General features: G+C 32.5%; 1 protein-coding gene and 1 long non-coding RNA gene across 3 annotated transcripts; one reads left to right on the top strand and one right to left on the bottom strand.

Annotated features, from left to right (window-relative positions):
* Nucleotides 1-1604: 1604 nt before the first annotated feature.
* LOC106063443 (uncharacterized) lies at nt 1605-19749 on the bottom strand. Of its 2 annotated transcripts, none has more exons than XM_013221810.2 (9): nt 19623-19749; nt 17017-17248; nt 16607-16729; nt 15263-15495; nt 12206-12385; nt 11746-11946; nt 10990-11104; nt 10267-10448; nt 1605-8406 (listed from the first exon to the last, which is right to left on the bottom strand). In XM_013221810.2, exons 2-9 carry the CDS (start codon nt 17126-17128, stop codon nt 7210-7212), a joined length of 2343 nt encoding a protein of 780 aa, XP_013077264.2. In that variant the 5' UTR covers nt 17129-17248; nt 19623-19749; the 3' UTR covers nt 1605-7209. The 2 variants fall into 2 exon arrangements, with proteins under 2 accessions (XP_013077264.2, XP_013077272.2); XM_013221818.2 differs by lacking the exon at nt 19623-19749 and adding an exon at nt 18870-19602.
* LOC106063463 (uncharacterized) lies at nt 5849-9639 on the top strand. The gene is made up of 3 exons (XR_001216999.2): nt 5849-5951; nt 6640-6711; nt 9454-9639. It is a non-coding gene; the product is annotated as an uncharacterized LOC106063463 (long non-coding RNA).
* Nucleotides 19750-22761: the final 3012 nt, after the last annotated feature.

Below are 22761 nucleotides of genomic sequence, written 5' to 3'. Positions count from 1 at the left end.
CCAGAAACACGTGCCAGGTATCGGAATAACAAAAAATGTGCACTAGTATTACAGATTGGAAATGTAAATATGAGTGTAGTGTAGTAAGCTGAAACAATCAATGATACAGACATGTTAAAATTTTAGATATACATTTGAAAAAGGTTTGCTTATTATACAGGGGTGAATTTTTAAAAAAATATAAATGTTTGCACTTGATACTAACACCATTTATTCACTTAGAATGATGTATTCTTGTAATTCTTTAATGGGCGGTCTTTGTGTAAAATAAACTAGCGTCGTTACAAGACTGGGGGGGGGGGGGCAGACTTAACAGAAATCTAATTGAATTATTTTATTTCTTCCAAAGGAATTAAGTGATGAAATCTGTCGTGCCAAAGTCTTTATTTTGATGTGACTTTCAAACCTTGTTCAACAAATTATCTTCTATGTATAGCCTGACACACAAGTTGTTTAGAACTTTGTAAAAGTGTAACAGGCAAGCAAAACATGACCAAGGAGCGCTGACTTAAATTTGTATCTCCAAAAACGAATGTACATCTAAAAGCTTTGTTCGCTATTGGTCATAATGTGACTTTTTTCGGCATTGATTTGCATGCCCCATGCTGCGGAAGTCTTGTCTATGCGTATCTCCAAGTCAGCATCCTCTATTCCTGCCAGGTCATCCGCAAAGCGAAAGTTAATAATTCTTCTTCCGCCAATATGCTTTTAAAGTACCTTCGTAACCTTCAAGAGCATCCTCCTTTAAGGAAGACATTGAAGAGTGATGAAAGTAAACAGCAAAGTCTCGCCCCAACTGTTGTTTTTTAAATCTTACTTATGATATTTCTTGCACGCTTGCGAATTTGGAAGCCATTTGCCGAATTAGATAGCAGATTCCTAGACATGTAGTAAAGATACTATAATAGGATCCTAGTTATGAACAAAGACCGCACCACAAATGAGAAAATCCTCAGAAGGATCACAATGTTTATTGAGCCCCACGATTGTCTGCTGACATTTGTCACAATGTTTATTGAGCCCCACGATTGTCTGCTGACATTTGTCACAATGTTTATTGAGCCCCACGATTGTCTGCTGACATTTGTCACAATGTTTATTGAGCCCCACGTCTGCTGACATTTGTCACATAGGAAGTCCTCAGGACCCGCCAAGACCTTTCTGAAGGGAAGTAATCAGGAGAAACGTAGAGGCAATAGATAGAACGTTCCTGAACAGATTCTACTCAAGGCAAAAAAACAGAGAAATGTCTGGTGCTGCCCCATAGGTCTAAGGAGAAGGTATAAACAGAAAACATTGATCAATGCAGATATATGAATCAAATAAATCTTGACTTTATGAAATATTGAAAGTATCTAGCAGTTTGTTTGAATGAGGTGATGTCATGAGGTTATGAAAACATTCAAAGCTAATGAAACTGAGGTGATGTGATATCATGAGGTTATGAAAACATTCAAAGCTTTAGAAACTGAGGTGATGTGATGTCATGAGGTTATGAAAACATTCAAAGCTAATGAAACTGAGGTGATGTGATGTAATGAGGTTATGAAAACATTCAAAGCTTAGTTTGTTCAGCATTAATACAAAATGAACAAAAGACATGATTCTCTTTAAAAAAAAATATGTTTTAATTATGTATAAAGATTGTCAGAAAATGACTATAAGATTACATGCACATTAAAACATTTAAATAGTCAATACAAATGATAAAAAATGAATCAGTAGTTAGTATCAACATATTACAAATATTGTGCATACACAAATTGTCCCCATAAAGTAACAAAAGACACTATTTCCCCAAACATACTTTCATAGTACTCTAAAAGTAAAAACAAAGTATAAAAACAGAATTCAAGCAATGAAAGTTGGCAACAAAAAGTGAGACCAGCATTGCCAATGAGAGCTCTTCTCTGTACACTACTGAGCAATTCAAGTTGGTTCAGGATTGTCCATTGTAGGCCCATTGTTCTCTGGGTACTGCTAGAAATGATTGTTAATTGTAGGCCTCTTTCTCAATCTCATCAAGTGCTAGAATATGCACCACAAATATTTAAAAATTAATTCTATGTGTCATGTTACAAATGATATCATCACTTCTTTCTAATCAGTTCAAGGGACATAAAATGTAAAAAAATGTTTGTAAAATGTTTTACGTGTTTCGGATGTTCCTTCAGAGTTGAAGATAATTACTTCCTAGTCCAAACCTCCCGCAGGACGACGGGGGATGGGAGCGGGCAGGGTTTGAACCCGAGACCATCGATAAATCCGAACGACAGTCAAGCGCACAAACCGCACGACCAGGCAGCCATCATAACATGAAACTAGAGAAATGATTGTGTGGTAAGGACATTATGATGGAGTTACTGGCTTTCAATCTCAAAATATACATTTTACCTGGCACATTAAATAATTATTTCCAATCTACTAGCCAGGCTTGAGAAAAACATGTCTATTGTTTGGGTATTAGTAAGTTAGCTTTATCACCTCATAGTTTACTGTTAAAAATTTATTGTGGTCTTCATGTTTGTCAGTTTTTCAATATAGGACTATATTTAAATAGCAATTAAATTAAATTTGTATAAGAAAGTTAAAGGCTAAATAAGTTTTACACAAGAAGCTGAAACAGAAAACATTCTAAAAAGTCTTATGTCATCAATGTCAGACATTGCTTCAAATAAGAAGATGAATTCTTTCCCATATCCAAGAAGTACTGGTATCATTCATGTTCCGTTTTAAGCTATTGTTCATTCTGGCTGATTTGAGATACCTGGCCACGTGATCTGTCAGTATAATCAAATTGAGATCAGACCCAGGTCATGTGATCTGACAGTATAATCAAACTGAGATCAGACCCAGGTCATGTGATCTGTCAGTATAATCAAACTGAGATCACTCATCCCCCTGGGCAGACAAAAGGTAAGAGCTTGAATGTACTCAACTTTAATCTGAAGAATACCTGATAATTCTATAACATAAATACCACAAATACAAATCTATGAATTGGATACAATAGTACAAAGTTGATAATTGTCTTTACGAGTCTATTTATAAGTAGCCAAAATATTCATTCCCTTTGGCTTTGAAACAATTGATTGCCTCAAGTATAAAGGAGTATTATAAAAAGTAAGTGAAAGCTGTGCTGGACACTTGAAAGCCAAACTGGCAGCACTTATAGTACAGAGTTTTGTATGTAGAGACTAGCTGAAAACAAGTCAATAACAAATATGCTTTACAAATGGAGCTGTATTTAAATAACTTGAGAACCAATCTAAACTAATGTCCAGACCAGACAAATGTTTGCAATAAAGTCTGTCTATCATAACAAAGAGTGCAGCTTTAGTCCAAGACTTGAAATTGTGGTACGTACAATTTTTGTTACAAAAATATTGTTAAGAAAGCAATGAGAACAAGCTTGTGTAATGCTTCAGGCAGGGCAAGCCGATGAATTACACTGAAAAGAGTGACTGGGGCAGCTCATTGTTTACACAGAATACTAAACTGGTTGACACTTTCTGTAGAACTAATCTTCTTCTTCTGTAGGCACACAAGTAATTAACACTTGCAGGTTTGATCAAAAGTAAATTTCAAATGGAACAAGAAAAAAGATGAGTTCACTATTTAATGAGTAAAGTAAAAGTAAAGAACCCCTAGGGCAGATGATGTAAAGGTCATCTGTTTTTGCGGCCCCATGGTTAACGAGGCAGTCATATGGCCAGCACAACCACCAACCACCTTTACTTTTCCCCAACTAATTTTAGGTACCCATTAGAGCTGGGTGGATTTAAAGGCACCCAAAGATCCCCAAATAAAAATCCCAGCCTTCACCAGGAATTGAACCTGGTATTCCTGGTTCGGAAGCCAAGTGCTTTACCACTCAGCCACCGCTCCTCCACTATTTAATGAATTAACTATTTAATAAATGGATAAAAAAAAAGTTGTACCGTTTAAGCTTCATTGTATATTACAGGCAAAAAAAGAAATATTCTAATTAAAAAGAGTCCATTTTCTAAAAAAAAAAAAAAAGCAAATAAATAAGCAAATAATATCCAAATAATGCTGAGTGATATAAATAATGAAAGAAAAATTCATTTAATAAATAAACTAATTCTGTTAGAACGGAAGCAAAACTGTACAGGTTATTATTATCTAACAAAAGAAATAGAAAACTGCAGGCGCCTGATGCAGTTTCAATTCAACATTGCACAAAAGTATAACCACAATATAGAGTTTAAACAGTACAGGACAAAGCCAATAATGTCTAAAGATAAATCATACAAAGACCAGTCGATAGAATCAAACAGAAAACATTGCACTTCATGACTAGATTAGATCCTCCTCCTATGACCACAGTATACAATGTTAGGGTGATTCCCCTCGCTTACAAGTAGGACTTAAGATAGCAAAAGAAATAGATTAGTGAATGAAGCTGAACTAGTTCAAAGATATTTACATAGGATCATGTCATGGAGGCTACAAACATAAAACAACATGAAAAAAAAAACAGCAGCATACAATTGTCATTGTAATTTGATAAATAGCTGAAATTTCCACATCAGAATTACCTTATAACATAATCAAGGTACATTAAGGTTTTCTATGCCGATATAATGCATTGGATGGTCCTAATAATGTTGTCTTACCTCTAGTTGTATAATCCTGATCATTAATCATTTAAAAGTCTTTCTCTTCGATTGTCTTAAGGCATAAAATAGTTCATACATTTAAATAGCTACAAATAATTCATGTTGATAAATATATGGTAGTGAATCTTTTTCTTGAAATAAATAAAAGAGTATAAAGAATAGAAATGTTGAAACTAAATAGCAGTGTGTCTATTTGCCATTATCTCCTGTCAGATGTGATACAACCAACATTCAAACAAACAGATATATCTACAGCATATCTACAGTTATTTGTTCTTAAAAATGAAGCTGTTATTATTTAAAAACTGGAACTAAACAATATTGTCTACTTCCTTAATCAAGAAACAATGGTGAGTCCTCTAAAAAAACAGAACACTAGTAGAATTTAAACTTAGATTATGAACATCAGTTGTTGTTTTTTTAAATGTATATGTTAGTAAATATTATTTTGAAATTAAAATGTTGCCAAATAATAAAATGATGTGTTAGTTAAAAATTAGTCAACCATTTCCTACATTTCAGTTTTATCTTATGTTGTTTATTAATTATTAAGAAAGAAAATACATTTTTTGTTTTGCATATTATCAATAGTTAAATATATTTGGTTAAAAACTGCTTGGCTACAGTTTCACCACCTAACAAGGGGGATCGAGTTTGAATCCCAACACGAGCAGAGTTGTGTTTGCTGAACGCCTAAATGCATATGAAAACCTTTTCCCAAATAGTCCCTTCTCTCCACTAATCCACAATGAAATTGTGAAGGATGGACTATATAAAAGCAATAAAAAAAAAATAGTATTCTGAATATTAATCTTACCTATTTGTTTTCAAGAATTACTCTCTTTTAAATTTAATTGATCAATTATTTTAACATATAAGTTTTATATACACATATCCAATGAAAAGTTATGCATTAAATAGAAACAGTAAATTTGTTAAATTACTTAAAAATGCTGATTCATTTATAAGTTATAATTTTGTTAACTAAAAAAACTTAAATAAAAATAAAATGACTACTAACAAAGTGACTATTAAAATTTAAAAATATATACACCCAGACAATTTCTCTACAAGAAACTGGAGTTAAATCAAGTCTTCCACACTTTGTGCAGCAAGTTGTACTAGGGATTGGATACAAATGAAACAGTTGTAAGTAAAAAAAATAATTTAGGCCATAGAACTATGTTACCAATTTACTTCAGGTTATGTTTCTACTGAAACTAATATAACCTAGGATGTCAGAGTTGGAGGGACTACAAGTTGTTGATGTGCATACCATATAATTTTTGGTAAAAGAACATGGACTATGTAAGTATGTTTATAATCCCTTTGGTGTGTTTTTTTTTGCTTGTGCTTGTTTGTTTTTTTTAGTTCTAGACATTGCTTTTAAGAAAGAAAGAACACTGTGCTCATCTAATTTGTTTATCAAAATTAAAAATGTCAATTCTGCCCCAGAATTTGTTCAAAGCAACTCATTCCTTTTCACTTTTAAAACTAGAAAGTAAAGTCCACCTGCATATAATCCTTGCATAATGAATTTCCCATGTTTATACATGTTTAGGGGAAATTGTATGCTATATTCATGTTCCGTATTTTACAGAGCAATGAAGACTAAAATCTAAATAAATACAGCTTAACAATGAATAATTCATTCAGTATAATATATATCAATTCTATTTAGGGCAATTTCTTCAGATTATAGGAAGTTTTTTTTATAGTCTGTAAGTTCAATGAAGTATTTGATAAAAAAAACCTCTATAACATCTCACCAAATATTATGACAATAGAATTATGGAAAACTCTTAAAGTTTGTTTGATGATATCTAGTTCTAATAAAACAAAATTAGATTAAAAGCTGTAGTGATATTAATAATACCAATCTAAATTGAAAAAAGTTTTAAGTGGGTTAACGTGATAAAATTAACCATATTATTAGTACCAATGATAAAGACAGATAAAGAAAATAACTGCTAAAAAATACATTTTTCTTTCAAAGTTCAACTACTGAGATGTGAAACATGTCATACACCCAAGAATTGAGCTCTGCAGTCAAGTGTCTAAGAATATGGTGAGACAAATGGGAAAAAAAATCATAAAAAATATATAGACTAGGTTTAACTTGACATCTAAATAACAATGTTACTTATTAAATTGATAGAGATTGTAACTCAAAAAATCTGAGGCTATATTTGACAGTGCTTATAGACTATAGGTAGACTTTTGGGTTTGTTTGACAGGCTCAATACCAGTTAGTTGAGAGCTTATAAAGGGAAATAATTCATTCATTTTACATTAAAAAATTGAGACCTTAGATAAAAATATACCATAGTGAATACATTTCAAATAGTTTTTTTTATCTTGCATGACAAAAAAAAATAATTTTCACAATTAAAATTTTTTTTTAAGAAAGTAGAAAATTTATTGGAAAATTTACTGTTTAGTTCAATGGAAAAATTAAAAAACTAGCAAAAAAAAAAAAAAACAAAAAAAATAAAAACATTCTATTAAATGTGTATTAAATACAAATATTACATAAAATAGCTTGCAAAATTGTCACTAAAATCTATTAGGCAGTACTGTCATCGTGGAAACTTGTTTGATCCACCATTTCACTTTTGGGTCTTATAACATAATTAAGTAAATGTTCTGTGTGCTCATCAGTCTGATCAGAAGTCTGTCTTGCAGCAGGAAATGAATGTCTGTCTTTGTGTTTTGGTTTTGGAGCCACTGAAGGTGTTTGTTTTGCAGGTGATAATTCTGCAGCAGCAGGGGCTGCAGCAGTGACAGTAGCAGCTATTGCAGCAGGTATGATAGTGTTCACTGTTCGTTCTATTGAGCTGTGATGGCTGAACCGGACATTGACGTCTGCTACAGTATGTAGCTCAGGAACAAAATCAGAGCTCTCTTGTTCTACAGCGGCACTGTAACGTTTCTCAAAGTCAGTCATTCCATCTTGATCACTCAGAGTGGGGAGGTCTTTAGGAAATGATTCTTGCAAACTTGATTGCATGTTTGTCAGACATTCAACATGTTCCAAGTCAGGTAAACACTTAGTTTCAGTAGAGGTGTTTAAAGATTCTGACAACAAAGCTGTCTGCTCACAGATTTCCACTTCTGCTTCCTCTCGCGCATTAGAAAGAACAGTTTTCGGATAGATTTTTGTGAACGTTTGAACAGTGGGCACAGTCTGACTTCTTCTTGGACTTTCTGCTTGCTGCTTTGAGTGATCATTTATAAGTGAAACACTGGCTTCGTCCTGGACGTCTCGGGATGTATAGCTATTGGGTGGTTTACTGGAATCTGTAACATTACCAGTCTCTGATATTTTCTTTGCACCAGAAGGTTTTTTAAGGCCCCTAGGGACCTTTTCAACCTCTGCATTCTCATCCCCTTCAGAAAGATGTTTACGCAGTTCATTGACCAGGGCTTTGTGAACAGTGTCATTAGATTTCTTGTGTTTTCTCATCATCTCAACGTGTGCCTCGATTTCTTGCTGCTGATCACCATGCCCTGGTCCATATCTGACTCCATCATCCCCTCTTTCCTGAACATTTCTAGATGCTAACTTAGCTGTTATCTCTTTCAGAAATTGATCCTCAACAATATTCTTTTTCACTTTAAGGCCACTGGAGCAGCTGCCTTCTTCTCCACTGACTTGAAACATCTTGACATGGTGCTGGGATAAACTGGATAATTCTTGAACATTCAGGCCCTCTTGACTGCCTTTGTTGTCATGGCTTTTGTTTACTTGCCTACTTGGCACCTGGAAGTATAGCAATTTTGTTAGTCCGAAGTCAACAGAGCACATAGAAATACCAAAGATTATCAATTTTATTTTTGAAATTAATGTTTTCTTTTGTTCTTATATTTAACTATACTACAGCTTATCATTTTAGTCTTTAAACAACAGTCATTGTAGAGTACATATTTATAAGTTACAGTTGAAGTGGAAGACATTACATTAGAACTATGATTCTTAAGGTATCAGTGTCTTTTCCATTAAACAATTTGTATCAACCAAAAAAAATTTTGGTTAAGTAAATGTATAAATCAAATCTACTTAGAGTTTATAAATTCTAATAGGCCTATAGATCAAGACTTAAAGAAGACAGCGCACAAAATGTTCTTAAACATCTATCTATTTATTAAATTCTTTTGGAAGATTATATTTTAAATTTATAATGGTCAAACTAGAGATTTTACTTTGTGATAAATTAGCTAGTAATTCTTTTCCCATTGTCAAATATCTAGGAAAATTTTTAGAGTCAGTTTTGAAATCAGTGTCCAGATTTTTCCATGCATGAAAAAGTTGCAAGCTGAATAGAGGATTTGAAATGAGCAAGATAATAAGAGAAGCTTTCATTTATTCTTGCACTGATGTGTGATTTCCTAAATAAATCTATTATATATTTGTAAAATACCAATGACACACTCATTGATCAAGAAATCTCTTAAACTGTTGTATCAATTCACATGTAATTTCGTACACTGGTTCCTTATACCTCCTAGATGCTTACTAAGAATGGTTTTTGACAGAAACGCAACCTGATGACCACCAAAAGTGAAAAAGCAGAAGTGCTCTATCAAACAGTGTATTTAATTTTTGGTGTTGCCCCAAAAGGCTGCAGTTTACATGTAAAGGATTTTTTAAAATACCACAAATTTCATGTTTCTAAAGCAATTTTTTAAATTTTTCCCTAACCTTACTTATTTTTATTGTGCCTAGTGTTATTTCCTTTTCCTTTTAGATACAGTCTGAATGAAGAACAAAACCAATCCTAATTGCAATATATTCATTTTTTTTCGATAGGTTGAAAGAGAGAGATAGAGAGAGAAAGCAAGGAATGGTAGGCCTACTATAAAAAAAAAGTATACTAATACCATTAAAAAGGTAAATCTGGATCTATTGTCATTTCGCTACATTCAAAAAAAGTGAGATAAACTATAACAATAAATAAATCCAAAATGATATTTCTTTTTGTTTTATTTAGAGAACAAAATACCAAAATAAATGTAGAAAGAGGAATGGGAATGTGGCATTCCATTGAGGCCTTAGGAAAATGTATTTTTTACTCTAGGCCTGAAACTGGTGGTATGAAAAAATGTATATGGTGTCTTATTCCATACATTGCTTGTTAAGTTGTTTTTTTCTCTCAATATTTATGGATTAAATTTATAATAAAAGGTTAAATCTTTCAGTATATCAATTTTTAAGGAATTATTTATATAGTTCCTTTTTCTGAGTTTAAACTTAACAAAAAAAAAATTTTATTGAAAAATTTATTATACTTGACACTTTAGTAACTAATTCATTTTCCTTTAAAATAAAATCAAATGTTGGATTGTTTAATAAAATAGAAAAATTATGTGTTTTAGTAACACTACCCCTTGCAGATTTTTGTTTGTCCCGGAAAACTCCATTTTTCTCGATCAAAATAATTCAAATAATTTACACTGAAAGAGTTAAAAACCCAATGACTAAGTTTTGAATCTCTAATTAGCATTCATGAGGAGAATATGCAAGCACAGAATGTAATAATCATTTCTGAAAGAATCTTGTTGTTATAAGACAATGAAAAAAAAAATCCAACGGAAGTGTAAATGTAGTTTTATGTTTGGTCACCTGTAGCAAGTGTACATCAGTTTTACAAGGAGCCTGACTTTCACCAGATACACACACATAGACAGGTCTGTACAAAATAGTCTGGTCAGTTTCTGGATCTACTTCATCTCCCATGTACACTTGTCCTAGTTGAAACTCTGGACTTATGTACATTCCTCCTTCCACATTGGACGCTGCCACCTCTGTTAGGTTACACAGAAAAAATACTTTCAATAATTGTCAATAAATATGTTAAGAGATAATGAAAGTATATGATTTAAATTTGTGATTTGTCATGGCAATATGCTTCTATTAGTCACAGCTGGGGCTGCATAGACACTGGAAATTCTGCATTCCTCATTAATCCTCAGATTCGAACAACCCTTATTATTATGCTTCTTTAATTTATTTTGTGTTGTTGCTGAGTTGTACGCGTTTCTATGATCTGTAGCAGCTCCAAATCATTCTCGTCAGCTCTTTACTACTAACTTGCTCTTCCCTACAAGTTAACCAGACTTGTTAACTTAAAAAGGTGGATGTAAGTTAAGGTCTAGACTTGATAAAGTTATATAGTGGGTGTAATATAGGTTAATTTTTAGTTTTTTTTATTGTTGAGAATGATTTCTATAGAGAGGGAATGAATTCAAATATAAAATGTTCGATGTACTATACAGGCTACTAAAAATAATCCTAATATAAATAAAAAATCTGTGAACTGTTTCTTATTTTAAAAGAGAATCTTACCATAGTGTATTTCAGGCATGGTATTGTTGGCAGCTAAACAAGGAACAGTACCAATAGTAATGGGCATACTGATCTCAGCTATATCACCTTTACCTTTAGAAGTCTCCAAATAAATCTAAACAAATGATTTTTTAAACACATGATTCGATTTTAGTTTTTAAATGAAAAGTTTGACAACTAAAATAGAGCATGGAGAATAAATATGTGGAACTTTCAATTCCCACTCACCCCAAATCTCTTTCTTAGACAAAATCAATGTTCTATTTTTATGTTAAGTTGAAAATTACATAACATAAAAACACACATTCTAGAGCACTATTTGTTATTAGAATATGCATAATTCTTAGAAAAACCTATTAAACAAAAAATCTTTATAGTTGAATAAAATGAATAATTAAGTAATGGTTGAAATGGTATATCAATGATATCTTCAATGATATCTTCTGTTTATTGCAACTTGCCAGTTAGTTATTATTAATTTCATTGAAATGAACTTATAGTAAAAAATTTACAAGAGTCAAATAACAGATACAGTGAGTTTAAAATTTAAGCTCTAGAAAGAATTTCATCTAAGAAGAAAGCTTTAAGAACTCATCTGAATACTTCCACTGACCACTTCCATTCTTCATGATTACAATAACAGCAATACAAGTTAGCTTCTACCATACACTGACATAAGTAATAATTCTCAATTATACATAAACAACAAACTTATATATATTTAAAAAAAAAAAAAAAAAAGATGAGACAGGCTACCTTTAATGTATAGAATATTTGAATGACCCCACAAACTTCAACCATTGTTGGTGGAATTATGGGGATGACAAGTTTAGCCATCAGTTCATCCAAGTTAGCAGTTTCATGAGGCGGCACCTTCTCACTTTCAACCTCTAATACTGTATGGCGAACTTCTTTAGATAATCCTAACACACCTTTATTGATGAAGAACTCCACATACTGCAATCAAAATTTTATGTGCATTAAAATCAATATGTATGTTTAGAATTAAATAAATTAGAAGGCCTACAATTGTATTCATTGAAAATTGTTAATAAATAACACGACTATGAATCAAATGTAAAACACTGTGCATTTGAAAACAACTGGTCTTCTGTAGTAATAACACTATTGGATATTCAAAATATTATTTTCAAACATATTAAAAGAATAAGGTATTTAAAAAATAAATTAAATTATTAAGTAATAAGAGTCCTACTTGTATTAATTTACAAAGAACCCATGCTTCAGAATTTCCTCCATTTTGTACTTCTGCTTTCAACAAAATATGCTCTCCACACACATAAGAGCTTCTTTCTAAAGTTGTTCTGAGAAGCATTGGTCCTTTACCACAACATAAGCTGCATGAGTTCTTCTTGGCTTCTGAAGAAACAGGAGACTGAAATGATACAATAAAAAGTGCATTATATTTTCTTGCACATCTAGGCTAAGCCTCATTCAATCTACTCAAATGATTCCTATTTTCTTGCACATCTAGGCTAAGCCTCATTCAATCTACTCAAATGATTCCTATTTTCTTGCACATCTAGGCTAAGCCTCATTCAATCTACTCAAATGATTCCTATTTTCTTGCACATCTAGGCTAAGTCTCATTCAATCTACTCAAATGATTCCTATTTTCTTGCACATCTAGGCTAAGCCTCATTCAATCTACTCAAATGATTCATATTTTTAACAGGTTTGACTTCCCATCAGCCCAATGATAAACAAAAACAGCAAACAAACTGTGAAGGAACCTACAACAAAAGAAATTCATTGAATTCTATATTACTATACTTTATAGTAGCTAATAACAATGGTGGTGCAAGACCTAAATTTTATGAGGACAAAGTACAGCAATACGAATCAAATGATGGTCTTCTGTACCTACTATCAATTGCCTATCTTACTGATGAACAAAAGTCAGATTATTCGCAGACGACTGCATAATATATAGAACAATAAAAACAACACAAAATACAGAAATTTTACAAAGAGAATTAGATGAATTACAGAAATGGGAATCAAATTTGAGCATGTCTTTCCACTCAGAAAAATGTCAGTTATTAAGAGTAACAAAAAAACTAAAACAAATTAATTCCACTTATCTTATTCATGGTAAACCAGTAACACAGACTAAAAACGCAAAATACCTAGGTGTTATAATTGATGAAAAACTGTCATGGAGTCCCCATATTGATGAAACTATAAAAAAATTGGACTCGAGACAAAAATACACCTTCTCAACACAATCCTCATTCCAACTGCTACATATGCATGTGAGACATGGAAGTCATCCGTCAAAATTGAGAAAAGACTAAATGTGGCAAAACAAAAATGGCTTAAGACATATTTTGGGAGTCAGTTACACAGATCGGGTCTCAAACAAGGAAATCCTATGCTGAACTGGGAGTCAAACACTTAGTGAGGTTATGACAGAGCGTCACATGAGGTTTGCGGGACATGTTCTACGTCAAAATGAATTACACACACCAAGAGTTGCGATAACATGGAAGCCAATACGAGGAAAGCGCAAACAGGGACATCCTCATATTACTTGGCGATACACCTTCATGGAGGACCTCAGAACAGTGGACACCAGGTGGGAGGAGGCTTCAGACATTGCCAATGACAGATCGTTATGGAGACAGCTTGCTGCTCAATGCGCCGAACGGCGCGGGAGGACCTAAGTCTAAGTAAGTAAGGCCAATAATAGAATATGCATCCTCTGTTTGGGACCCCTCAACTCAAGAAAACATTAAGAAACTGGAACAGACACAAAATAGAGCAGTGAGATTTGTAACAAACAAATATTCACATTTGACTAGAGTAACACCTTTAGTAAAATCACTAAATTTAGAAAGCCTTCAGGACAGAAGACTCAAAAGTTAAGTAGCAATTATACATAAAACACTGAACCATAATCTTCAAATACAAAACAAAGTTTAATAAAATACATCTGTATTATATTAGATAAGATAAGATAAGATTTCAATTAACATGCAAAAACAATTTTTACATTAGCTCTATATTAATAGATGTTAAATTTTTTAAATTTTAATGACACCATAATATATTATTATTTAATGTGTCCCTCTTTTTGTCATGTAAATGAAAATAAAATATGAAACATTGTTAATTTCATACTTTTTAAAATTATTATTTGATGGATTAGAGATGAAATGACCAAAGATGAAATGACTGGGGATGAAGTGACCGGGGATGAAATGACCCTTTTGTGGATACTGTACTATAAAATAATGGACTGTCAATGTATATTTATTAAATACTATTTCAGAAAAAAAAAAGAATTAAATAAACAGAAATTTCTTTCTTTAAGCTCTACTGAAATCATATATTATATCATATCGTAATTGGTATTGTAATTTTTCGATGACGGTTAGAGGTTATCTTCGATCTAACAATAAATATCAAAAGAAAAAAAAATCCCATAAACTCAAGTCTTCCATAATATTCTTAAAATTTGTTTCCATTTTACTTTTGAAAGACTCCTTTCAGCAAAGGCTGTAATTACTGATATTTTATTTATTTTATTACTAGTTGAAAGACATCCTAAATAGTGTGGGCAAATTTCCTTTATTTTTATGTTATTGTAATAGAGTAGCTATTTAACATCTTTAATGACATTGAGTACATAAGAATCAGATTTTGTAATTCTTCATATGATTCGAAAGGTTGAACTGCTCTCACCCACTACTCTTTTGGAATACTTTTTAACTTTGATTTAATCCACAATATAGGTTTTTAATCTTCAGTATTGACAACTACCATTATGCAACATTGTCGTACATAACAGTTTTCTTCTTATCTTATATGATACAGACATTACTTCAAAAAAGAAGATGATTAGGTCCTATGCGTCATGCATTTAGTCATGCATATTAACCAATGACCTAAACTCCGCCAAATCACTGGTTTTCCTGGCTAGCTCAGGCAACCCATTCCATGCTCTAATAGCACTAGCCAAGAAGGAGCTTTTGTATAAATTTGTCCTAGCTAATGGAACGAGAAATGTGCCTTTAATTTTGAATTGTGCCCATTTTTTTTTTATCTTTCACCTTATTGTTTTAGTTAAATATTCTCTGATAACGTTGTCTATTGTAGTTACAGATGATGTATGACAAAATCTTAAGATAACTGAAATTTGTTGAACCTAACTCATATTTGACCAAGCTTTTAAACTAATATTTTAAATAATAGAATAAAAAACAACAAAATGACTTAGAAAATTGAACAGTTATTAGGAATTGCTTACCAAATATCTTTCATCCATGCAATGAATCTGTGGACCAATGATTGTGAAGTAACGAATACACTGTGGACATGATGCGTAAGGAATGTTGAGGTTCACCCGTACATAGTAGCGAATATTTCCTATTTTGCTTTCAAATGAGCATGGCAAAACAGTCTCTGGCAGTTGAAAATGGAAAGGATAGCGATGTCGTCCTCTGGTTAATATGGGAATTCCTTGATGAGAATCACTGTCATCTAGTCAACATAACGAAAGAGAAAATAAGTTTGTTACTTTAACTAGTATTTTTATATATATAAATTACCATTTTTATACTTATAAATTACATCTCTTAACTTTTCAATATCTCTAGAACTTATGTAGTCATGCCCCGCTCCTTAATTTCTTTTTTTTATTTTCTCAGAAACTTCTATGTAAGACTAAGACTAAGACTAAGATTAAGACTATGACTGCTTTATTGATCCTTATGGAAATAATGCTCATCTGACTTGGCTCAACTTCCAACTAATAATTTTCAGTAAATATACTTTCATTTAAACCCTCAATTTTCACAGATTACATTTAAACTCTTTTAATACCCTTCAATCATAGCTGAGTTGTAGTTTAGGTAAAAATACAAAAATTCTTTAAGCAAAGCCATTTTTATTTTTAAAACTGTTTTTAGCATCTATATTTTTTAATTTTAAATTCTTTTACATCAGAACACTTCCAGTGACTAGTTCCATTCTTTGTGCTTCAAATAACAGCACATTTGAGTCACAACAATCATTTTTTTTCCTATAATTTTAATGAATGTTTAATTTCTGAACAATTTGAAATTGCAAAATGTCATGCAAGTTAAAAAAAAAAAGTGAGCCATCAAATTTTTTTAGTCTTTTTTCTTCTGTACTTTGTGATATCCAGTGGATTAAAATTTTATAGTGTTTTTTTTTTGTTTTGTTTCATACACAAGTCTCAGACATTCCTTCAGAAATGAAGATTATTTTGAACTAGCCCAGGCTGTTTGGTACTAGCCCAGGCTGTTTGCAGAACAGTAGAGTTTGGTAGCAGACAGGGTTTAACCTCTGAACCATAGTGTCCACAGTCCAAAGCGCATACCAAACAACCAATTAGCCATTGTGATCAATTTTGTAGCTTATTTTTTTTAACAACAAATACATTTCAGCATCTTTCTATTTGAACTATTTGTCATCTTATCTTCATCTAATCCTTTTGATAAGTAAACATAAATAAATATAAAATTTCTTTGCTTATATTACTTTTTTCAGATAAGTAATGATAGTAATTTGAGGATAAAGATACAACTGACTTGGATTTGTCTATGGAGCTAAGTGAACAAATATTTACCTTTGCCCCAGATCATCATTCGTTCCTCAAGATAATGCTCTTCTTGTTTCATAGTTCTGCGCTCACCAGCTCGAGTTATTTTCCATTCAGCATGAGCTTTCCCACGCAGAAACACTTTGATGTCTATAAGAACAATTTTAGAACTTTGTATAAAATGTATTGGTTGTTGCATAACATCTTGGAGACAAATATTGTTGTTATTAATTTAAAAAATATAACTAACACTTCTCTTTGAAGAAAAAAAATTAAATAATATTTTAAGTGAATGTTAAAACATCTGTGTGGCATATGCTTATAATTTACAAGAGAATGGAAAAAGATATAAATTGTGAAAAGCTTTATCCTATTTTTTGACTAAATATTTCCAGTATCTCATCTAACTCTTTATCTTTTAGAGTTAAATATCTTACTTTGTAGACGCATGTTCTCCTCAACCTCAATGTATACATGACCAGTCAGCATGTCACCAGAATGGTACACTGACCTGTCCAGCTCTACATCAAAGGCTCGAATGTAATCCATCTTTAAACACAGCCAGAAGTTACCACAGTTTTATTTTCATCCAGTAACTAGGTGCTCAGAATGAAGTGTACTCCGCTCAGAATGAAGTGTACTCCCATGTCTTGAGAATTCAGAGTTTACCTGAAACATTCAGTATATTTTTTAATGAAGATTGGAAGTAAAGGGAACTATTTCAAAAACTTTCAGTTTTAACATAATCATAAATCTTCTCCCCTGCCCCCCCCCCCCCCCCCAGTCAACCTATCACCTTTCTCTCAGTGGTAGCCAAAGAAGTGGCAAACAGGGGCAAGGCACTTGAGTAGAGCCCTATGATAGGGATATTCTTTTGTCAGTCACAGCCTATCATAGGGTACCTCTGTCACAATCTAAGGCACTGTATCAACTCATTATAAACTGAAATGTAGAGTGATGGATTTCATTGACATCTCTCATAAAGCAACACTTTTAGCTTTATATTTAAAAAGCTTTTCCTGTAATTTATAGCAATTATTATAAAAAGCCCCCACATATGACTCTCACTCAGGGCTCCGCATACCACTAAGGAGACCTCTTTACCTTTCTAAAATCATTATTTTTACAATCAAATCATTTTAATATCAGTCGAAACACCAAATAAATTTGGAAAAAAAATTCTTCCCTGTCCTACTGTGCTATAAAAAAAATTAATTATATTATACAGCAAACATGAAGAAATAACTATATATAGTTATGTGAGGGTAATAATGGAGACATTAGTTTTATTACCTAATCCAAGAGGCAAAAGTGTTGTCCTACACTGATTTGTATATTAGAGGAGATCAAAATAATATGAAGGGTTGATCAACAGAAGCTTAATTCTTGAAATGATGACAGAAGAAGTGAGATTGAAAAGAACATTTTCTAAAAGGTAATACAGAAATAATTCTTCAGCAGCTTTTTCTCTTGCCTCCTGTTTTTGGAGGTTATCATTATTTCTTTAAAGATTTCTTTCTTCATGTTTGTCCTTTTTCTAATGATATATAAATAATATATAGCCTATATATATATATTTATAAGATAATAATTTATAAGATATATGCACATGTTAATAATAATGTCTAAGAATAATGATGATTTCCAATGTCAAATAATGTACGGCCTTGTTAAGGGTCTATTAGTCTAAGACACTCGATACAATGCCCAATGCTAATGGTCTACAAGTAACAATAAATGTAGAATCTAGATAGACCAGATCTTCATATAGGTATAGGCTAGTTAGTGACAGCATAATCTTGATTTGTTGTTCATTGCCAGCACAAATCTTGATTTAGATTTTAATCTCCGTATAGCCTATTAAAGCAGTAGATGAAAGTTGATCAAATTTCTACAAGCCATTGATGATAATAGACAAGTTATAGATCTAGATTATCTAAATCTAGATCCTGAACATTAGATAATTTTCTTGTTAAGTCTTAGTGGCATATAGCCTACTCATGATAATATAGATCTTGTCCTCAGATAAGGATAAGCGTTTAACTCGACGTCTTCAGGGCTAACAGACTAGATCAAGTCCTCAAATACAACTCTATTAGCTTAATCTACACTTTATATGTAGTTAGATTACGCATTATAAATTATTATCATAGTCACAATGCTGTTAAAGTGTTATAAATTCTTGACTTATGCCAAGCATGCCCTATTCTCATATAATTGTGATTACATCGCATTTTGGCCAACAACAAAAGCACTGTATCGTATTTCCTTAGCAGTTTGACAGACTGACCTTTTAAGTGTGTCAGATAGTTACGAATCAAACCCTCCTAGAAATATAGATGTGAACCATCTGTTCATATTTCTGACTTAACACAACTACGTCAATTCGTGTTATAATTTAATCTCCAAACACAGGAGAACAGCCGTCAATACGGTTATTTAAATGACAAGGTATAATTAGCCAGCAATTAATCAACAATGAACCAGCCTGCCTTAACTACTAGTATAGGCATGCATGTGTAGATCATGTAATTTCACTCTTTGCACTACTGAGTATACATGTCGTTAGAAAAAAAAAAGTCCGATGTGTGCATGTGTGTGCTAATCAAAAGGACGTGTGTTTCAAATTATTGATAACATCTCTTATTCTCTGCCCAAGCCAGTTTACCAGTAATCTAGGCTCACAGTTTACAATCACAGACTGGTTTGAATCAAATTGATACAAAGGTTTATTTTCCGAACTCTCAAATAGCTGCCACTCACGTCCTTGATTCCGTATCTCTCGGCAATTCCAAACAGTTTAGAGTAGAGAGTTTTTAAGAAAAACAGCCGATGGCGTAAGTAAGATAACAGAAAACACACACTCCAGATCGGCTACACACTTTCACTTCGTACCGTCGAGGCTCATATTCTAGATCTACATTCTGACACCAGAGACATGGCGACTTCCAAAAATTCCACGCAGAATCTGCTGGACAGATTGGGAGTAGGCCTGATTGCTAGATGATAATATCACACAAAAAATAGTACCATCATTACTTACAATTTATTTACAGCAATAGACATCTCCATTTTAGCACCCGGCCAAGCACCATTGTTCTTTCTAATAGTAACCCCCTCTCTCTTTCTTACACACACACTCACACTAAAGTGCTCATTCGTATGCATTCAGAAATACCGGGGAGGAAAGATATATAGAAGAAATAGACAGTCAAATCTTGTTGACAGATTCAACCAAAATAGCGCTAACTTCAGTTTAGATTGTTGCGGCTGGACTTATTAAATTTAAAAAATACATTTTTAGAACAAAAGAAACCGAAACAAATGTTGAAAAGATTTTGCCGATAATGAATCATTAGCTACATTTTATAATGTGTCCAGCCTGACGCCCCTTTCAAAACTAAATGAGCACGCCCTACTCGGGTAGTCAGAGACTGCCGAGCTCGCGCTCGTTCTCTCAGTGGAGAGTTATTGATTGCCCCGCTCCATCCCTATTTCTGGATCACTGTCAGCGACTTTCGAAGGGGAAATAACCGTTAAAATGGTTAAACACTGTCTTTACCTTGACGGGTAGTCGAGTTTGTTACGAGAGGGCCTTCTCTCGTATTCAGCACTAAATATTCGTTCACAGTGGAGCTCAGACAAACCATCTAATTTATTCAAAGAGATACCGGTAATACAAAGGTTAAGAAACAGTTTTTGGAAATTATCTTTTTTATCCTAAATATATGCCTTGCATTTTTGTTATGATGGCAGAGGAGTAAAACAAATTTGTTTCTAAGCCAAGGAGTTGCAGGTTTGAATCTCTGCAAAGCCAGGGATTTAGAATTTTGTATGACCCTTTGAGTACACCCAATTCTTGTGGGGACCTTAGTATCCCACATTAGTTTAAGGAAAGTAAATGTGGTTGAATGCTGTGCTGGTCACTTGAAACCCTCATTAACCATTGGCAAAGAAAAAAAAAGAGATCTTTACACCCTCTGATAGGAAGGTCTGAAAGTGAAAGTTTATTTATAAACATAAAAGTGCTTGCAGACTAAGTAAAACCTATGGTCATTAAGTCTAAACCTATGGTCATTAAGTCTAAACCTATGGTCATTAAGTCTAAGAAAATAGAAGCAACAGGAGTAGCACCATTGAAAGAAGATAACTTAATAATAATGAAACTAAAAATAACATCTTAAATAAATACTTTGCATCAGTATTCTGAGCCCCAAGAGACAAAGACATATTACTTAATTTGAACCAAGTAGACAACATAGGAGATACAGAAGTACAAGAAAAAGGAATCCATAACCTTTAGCAAACATTAAAAACAGTATAAAGCATCTGGACCTGATGGTATTTCAGCTAGATTACTCAAAGAACTAAGGAATGAACTAGCACCAGTGCTCAAAATACTTTCTCAGGCATCTCTTAACCAGGGCAGAGTACCAAGGGACTGGAAAGAAGCTAAAGTCATTCCCTATTTTAAAAAGGAGAAAAATCTGCCCCAGGAAACTACAGACCAGTATCACTAACCAGTATTACATGTAAAATCCTAGAATACATAATATGTTGTAGCATTATAAACCACTTAGACAAACATAATGTCCTTACTACATACCAACATGGCTCTAGGAAATAGATTATGTGAAACACAACTAATAGGACTAATTGATGATTTTTCAAAAGGTTTAGATAATAGTGAGCAAATAGATGCTATCTTAAAATTAGATTTTTCTAAGGCTTTTGACAAAGTTCACCACCATAGTTTGCTAAAAAAATTAAAATATTTTGGCATTGATGGTTCATTGCATCAGTGGATTAAAGATTTTCTGATAGGGAGAGAACAAACTGTAATAATAAATGGCTCTAAATCAACACCAATAACAGTAAACTCAGATATACCCCAAGGAACAGAATTAGGTCTACTATTTTTAATTTACATAAATGATATATCTAATTGCATTAGTTCAGGAACAAAAGTCAGATATTTGCAGATGATTGCATAATATATAGAACAATAAAAACAACACAAGATAAAGAAATTTTACAAAGAGAATATTAGATGTATTACAGAAATGGGAATCAAATTGGAGCATGTCTTTCCACCCAGAAAAATGTCAGTTATTAAGAGTAACAAAAAAACTAAAACAAATTCCACTTATCTTACTCATGGTAAGCCAGTAACACAGACTAAAAACGCAAAATACCTAAGTGTTTTTTATAAATGAAAAACTGTCATGGATTCCCATATTGATGAAGCTATTAAAAAATCAAACAAAGCATAAAGGTTTATTAAAAGAAATTTCTACAAATCAAATTAGAACCTAAACCTAAAATGTTATCAGTGTTATGTTATACCAATAATAGAATATGCATTCTCTGTTTGGGACTCTTCAACTCAAGAAAACATTAAGAAACTGGAACAGACACAAAATAGAGCAGTGAGATTCATAACAAACAAATATTCACATTTGACTAGAATAACACCCTTAGTTAAGTCACTTAATTTAGAAACCCTTCAGTAAAGTAAAGTAGCAATCATACATAAAACACTGAACCATATTTTTCAAATACAAAACCTAATAAAATACTCAGAAATATAAAGATGAAGGCACATTCCTTGTTCCATATGCTAGGACAAATTTCTACAAATGCTGCAGCATGGAATGGGTTGCCTGAGTCAGCCAGGAAAACTAATGACTTGGCAGAATTCAAGTCATTGGTTAATATGCATGACTAGATTGACCTAGGAACATGCATAGGACATAATCATCTTCTTTTTTGAAGTAACATCTGTATTTTATAAGATAAGATAATGTTGGTGTTATTTTATATCCTCTTCATGTTCCTTGTTTGTTCCCAACATTATATGAATTGAGAATCAGTAGAGAAGGGCTCATCAGTTCTATATAGATGACAACTCTAATGAATAGCAAAAAGTACATCTCAAAAAACAAATGGAATAAATGACATCAAGGTTAGCAAACACCTTTAAAAAAAAAAACAGTAGTGACATCTGTCAGATAAACAGCTTCACTTATGTAGGTAAAAACTGAGTCTACTCACCCTATAATGTGGATGATAATGCCTTAAAACATAGAAAGCAGTTGTTAATATAAACAAACACATTTAAGCAAGAAAAAAAAAAAGATTATTAAATTTAAATTGTATTTTTGATTTCTATTTCTTATTAT

This window comes from Biomphalaria glabrata, chromosome 5 (assembly GCF_947242115.1).
Source record: "Biomphalaria glabrata chromosome 5, xgBioGlab47.1, whole genome shotgun sequence".
Lineage (NCBI taxonomy): Eukaryota > Metazoa > Mollusca > Gastropoda > Planorbidae > Biomphalaria > Biomphalaria glabrata.
Note: the sequence above shows the minus strand (reverse complement) of the source record. Positions and strands in the feature narration are given on the sequence as shown.

Bases quoted from the DNA above. Each gene is read 5' to 3' on its own strand.
- LOC106063443 (XM_013221810.2), bottom strand. From the start codon at position 17,128: ATGGATTACATTCGAGCCTTTGATGTAGAGCTGGACAGGTCAGTGTAC. The intron at 12,386-15,262 runs GTAAGCAATTCC...GTATCATTTCAG, and splicing joins GCATGGATGAAAGATATTTG to TCTCCTGTTTCTTCAGAAGC. The intron at 11,947-12,205 runs GTAGGACTCTTA...TTTTGATTGCAG, and splicing joins TTCTTTGTAAATTAATACAA to TATGTGGAGTTCTTCATCAA.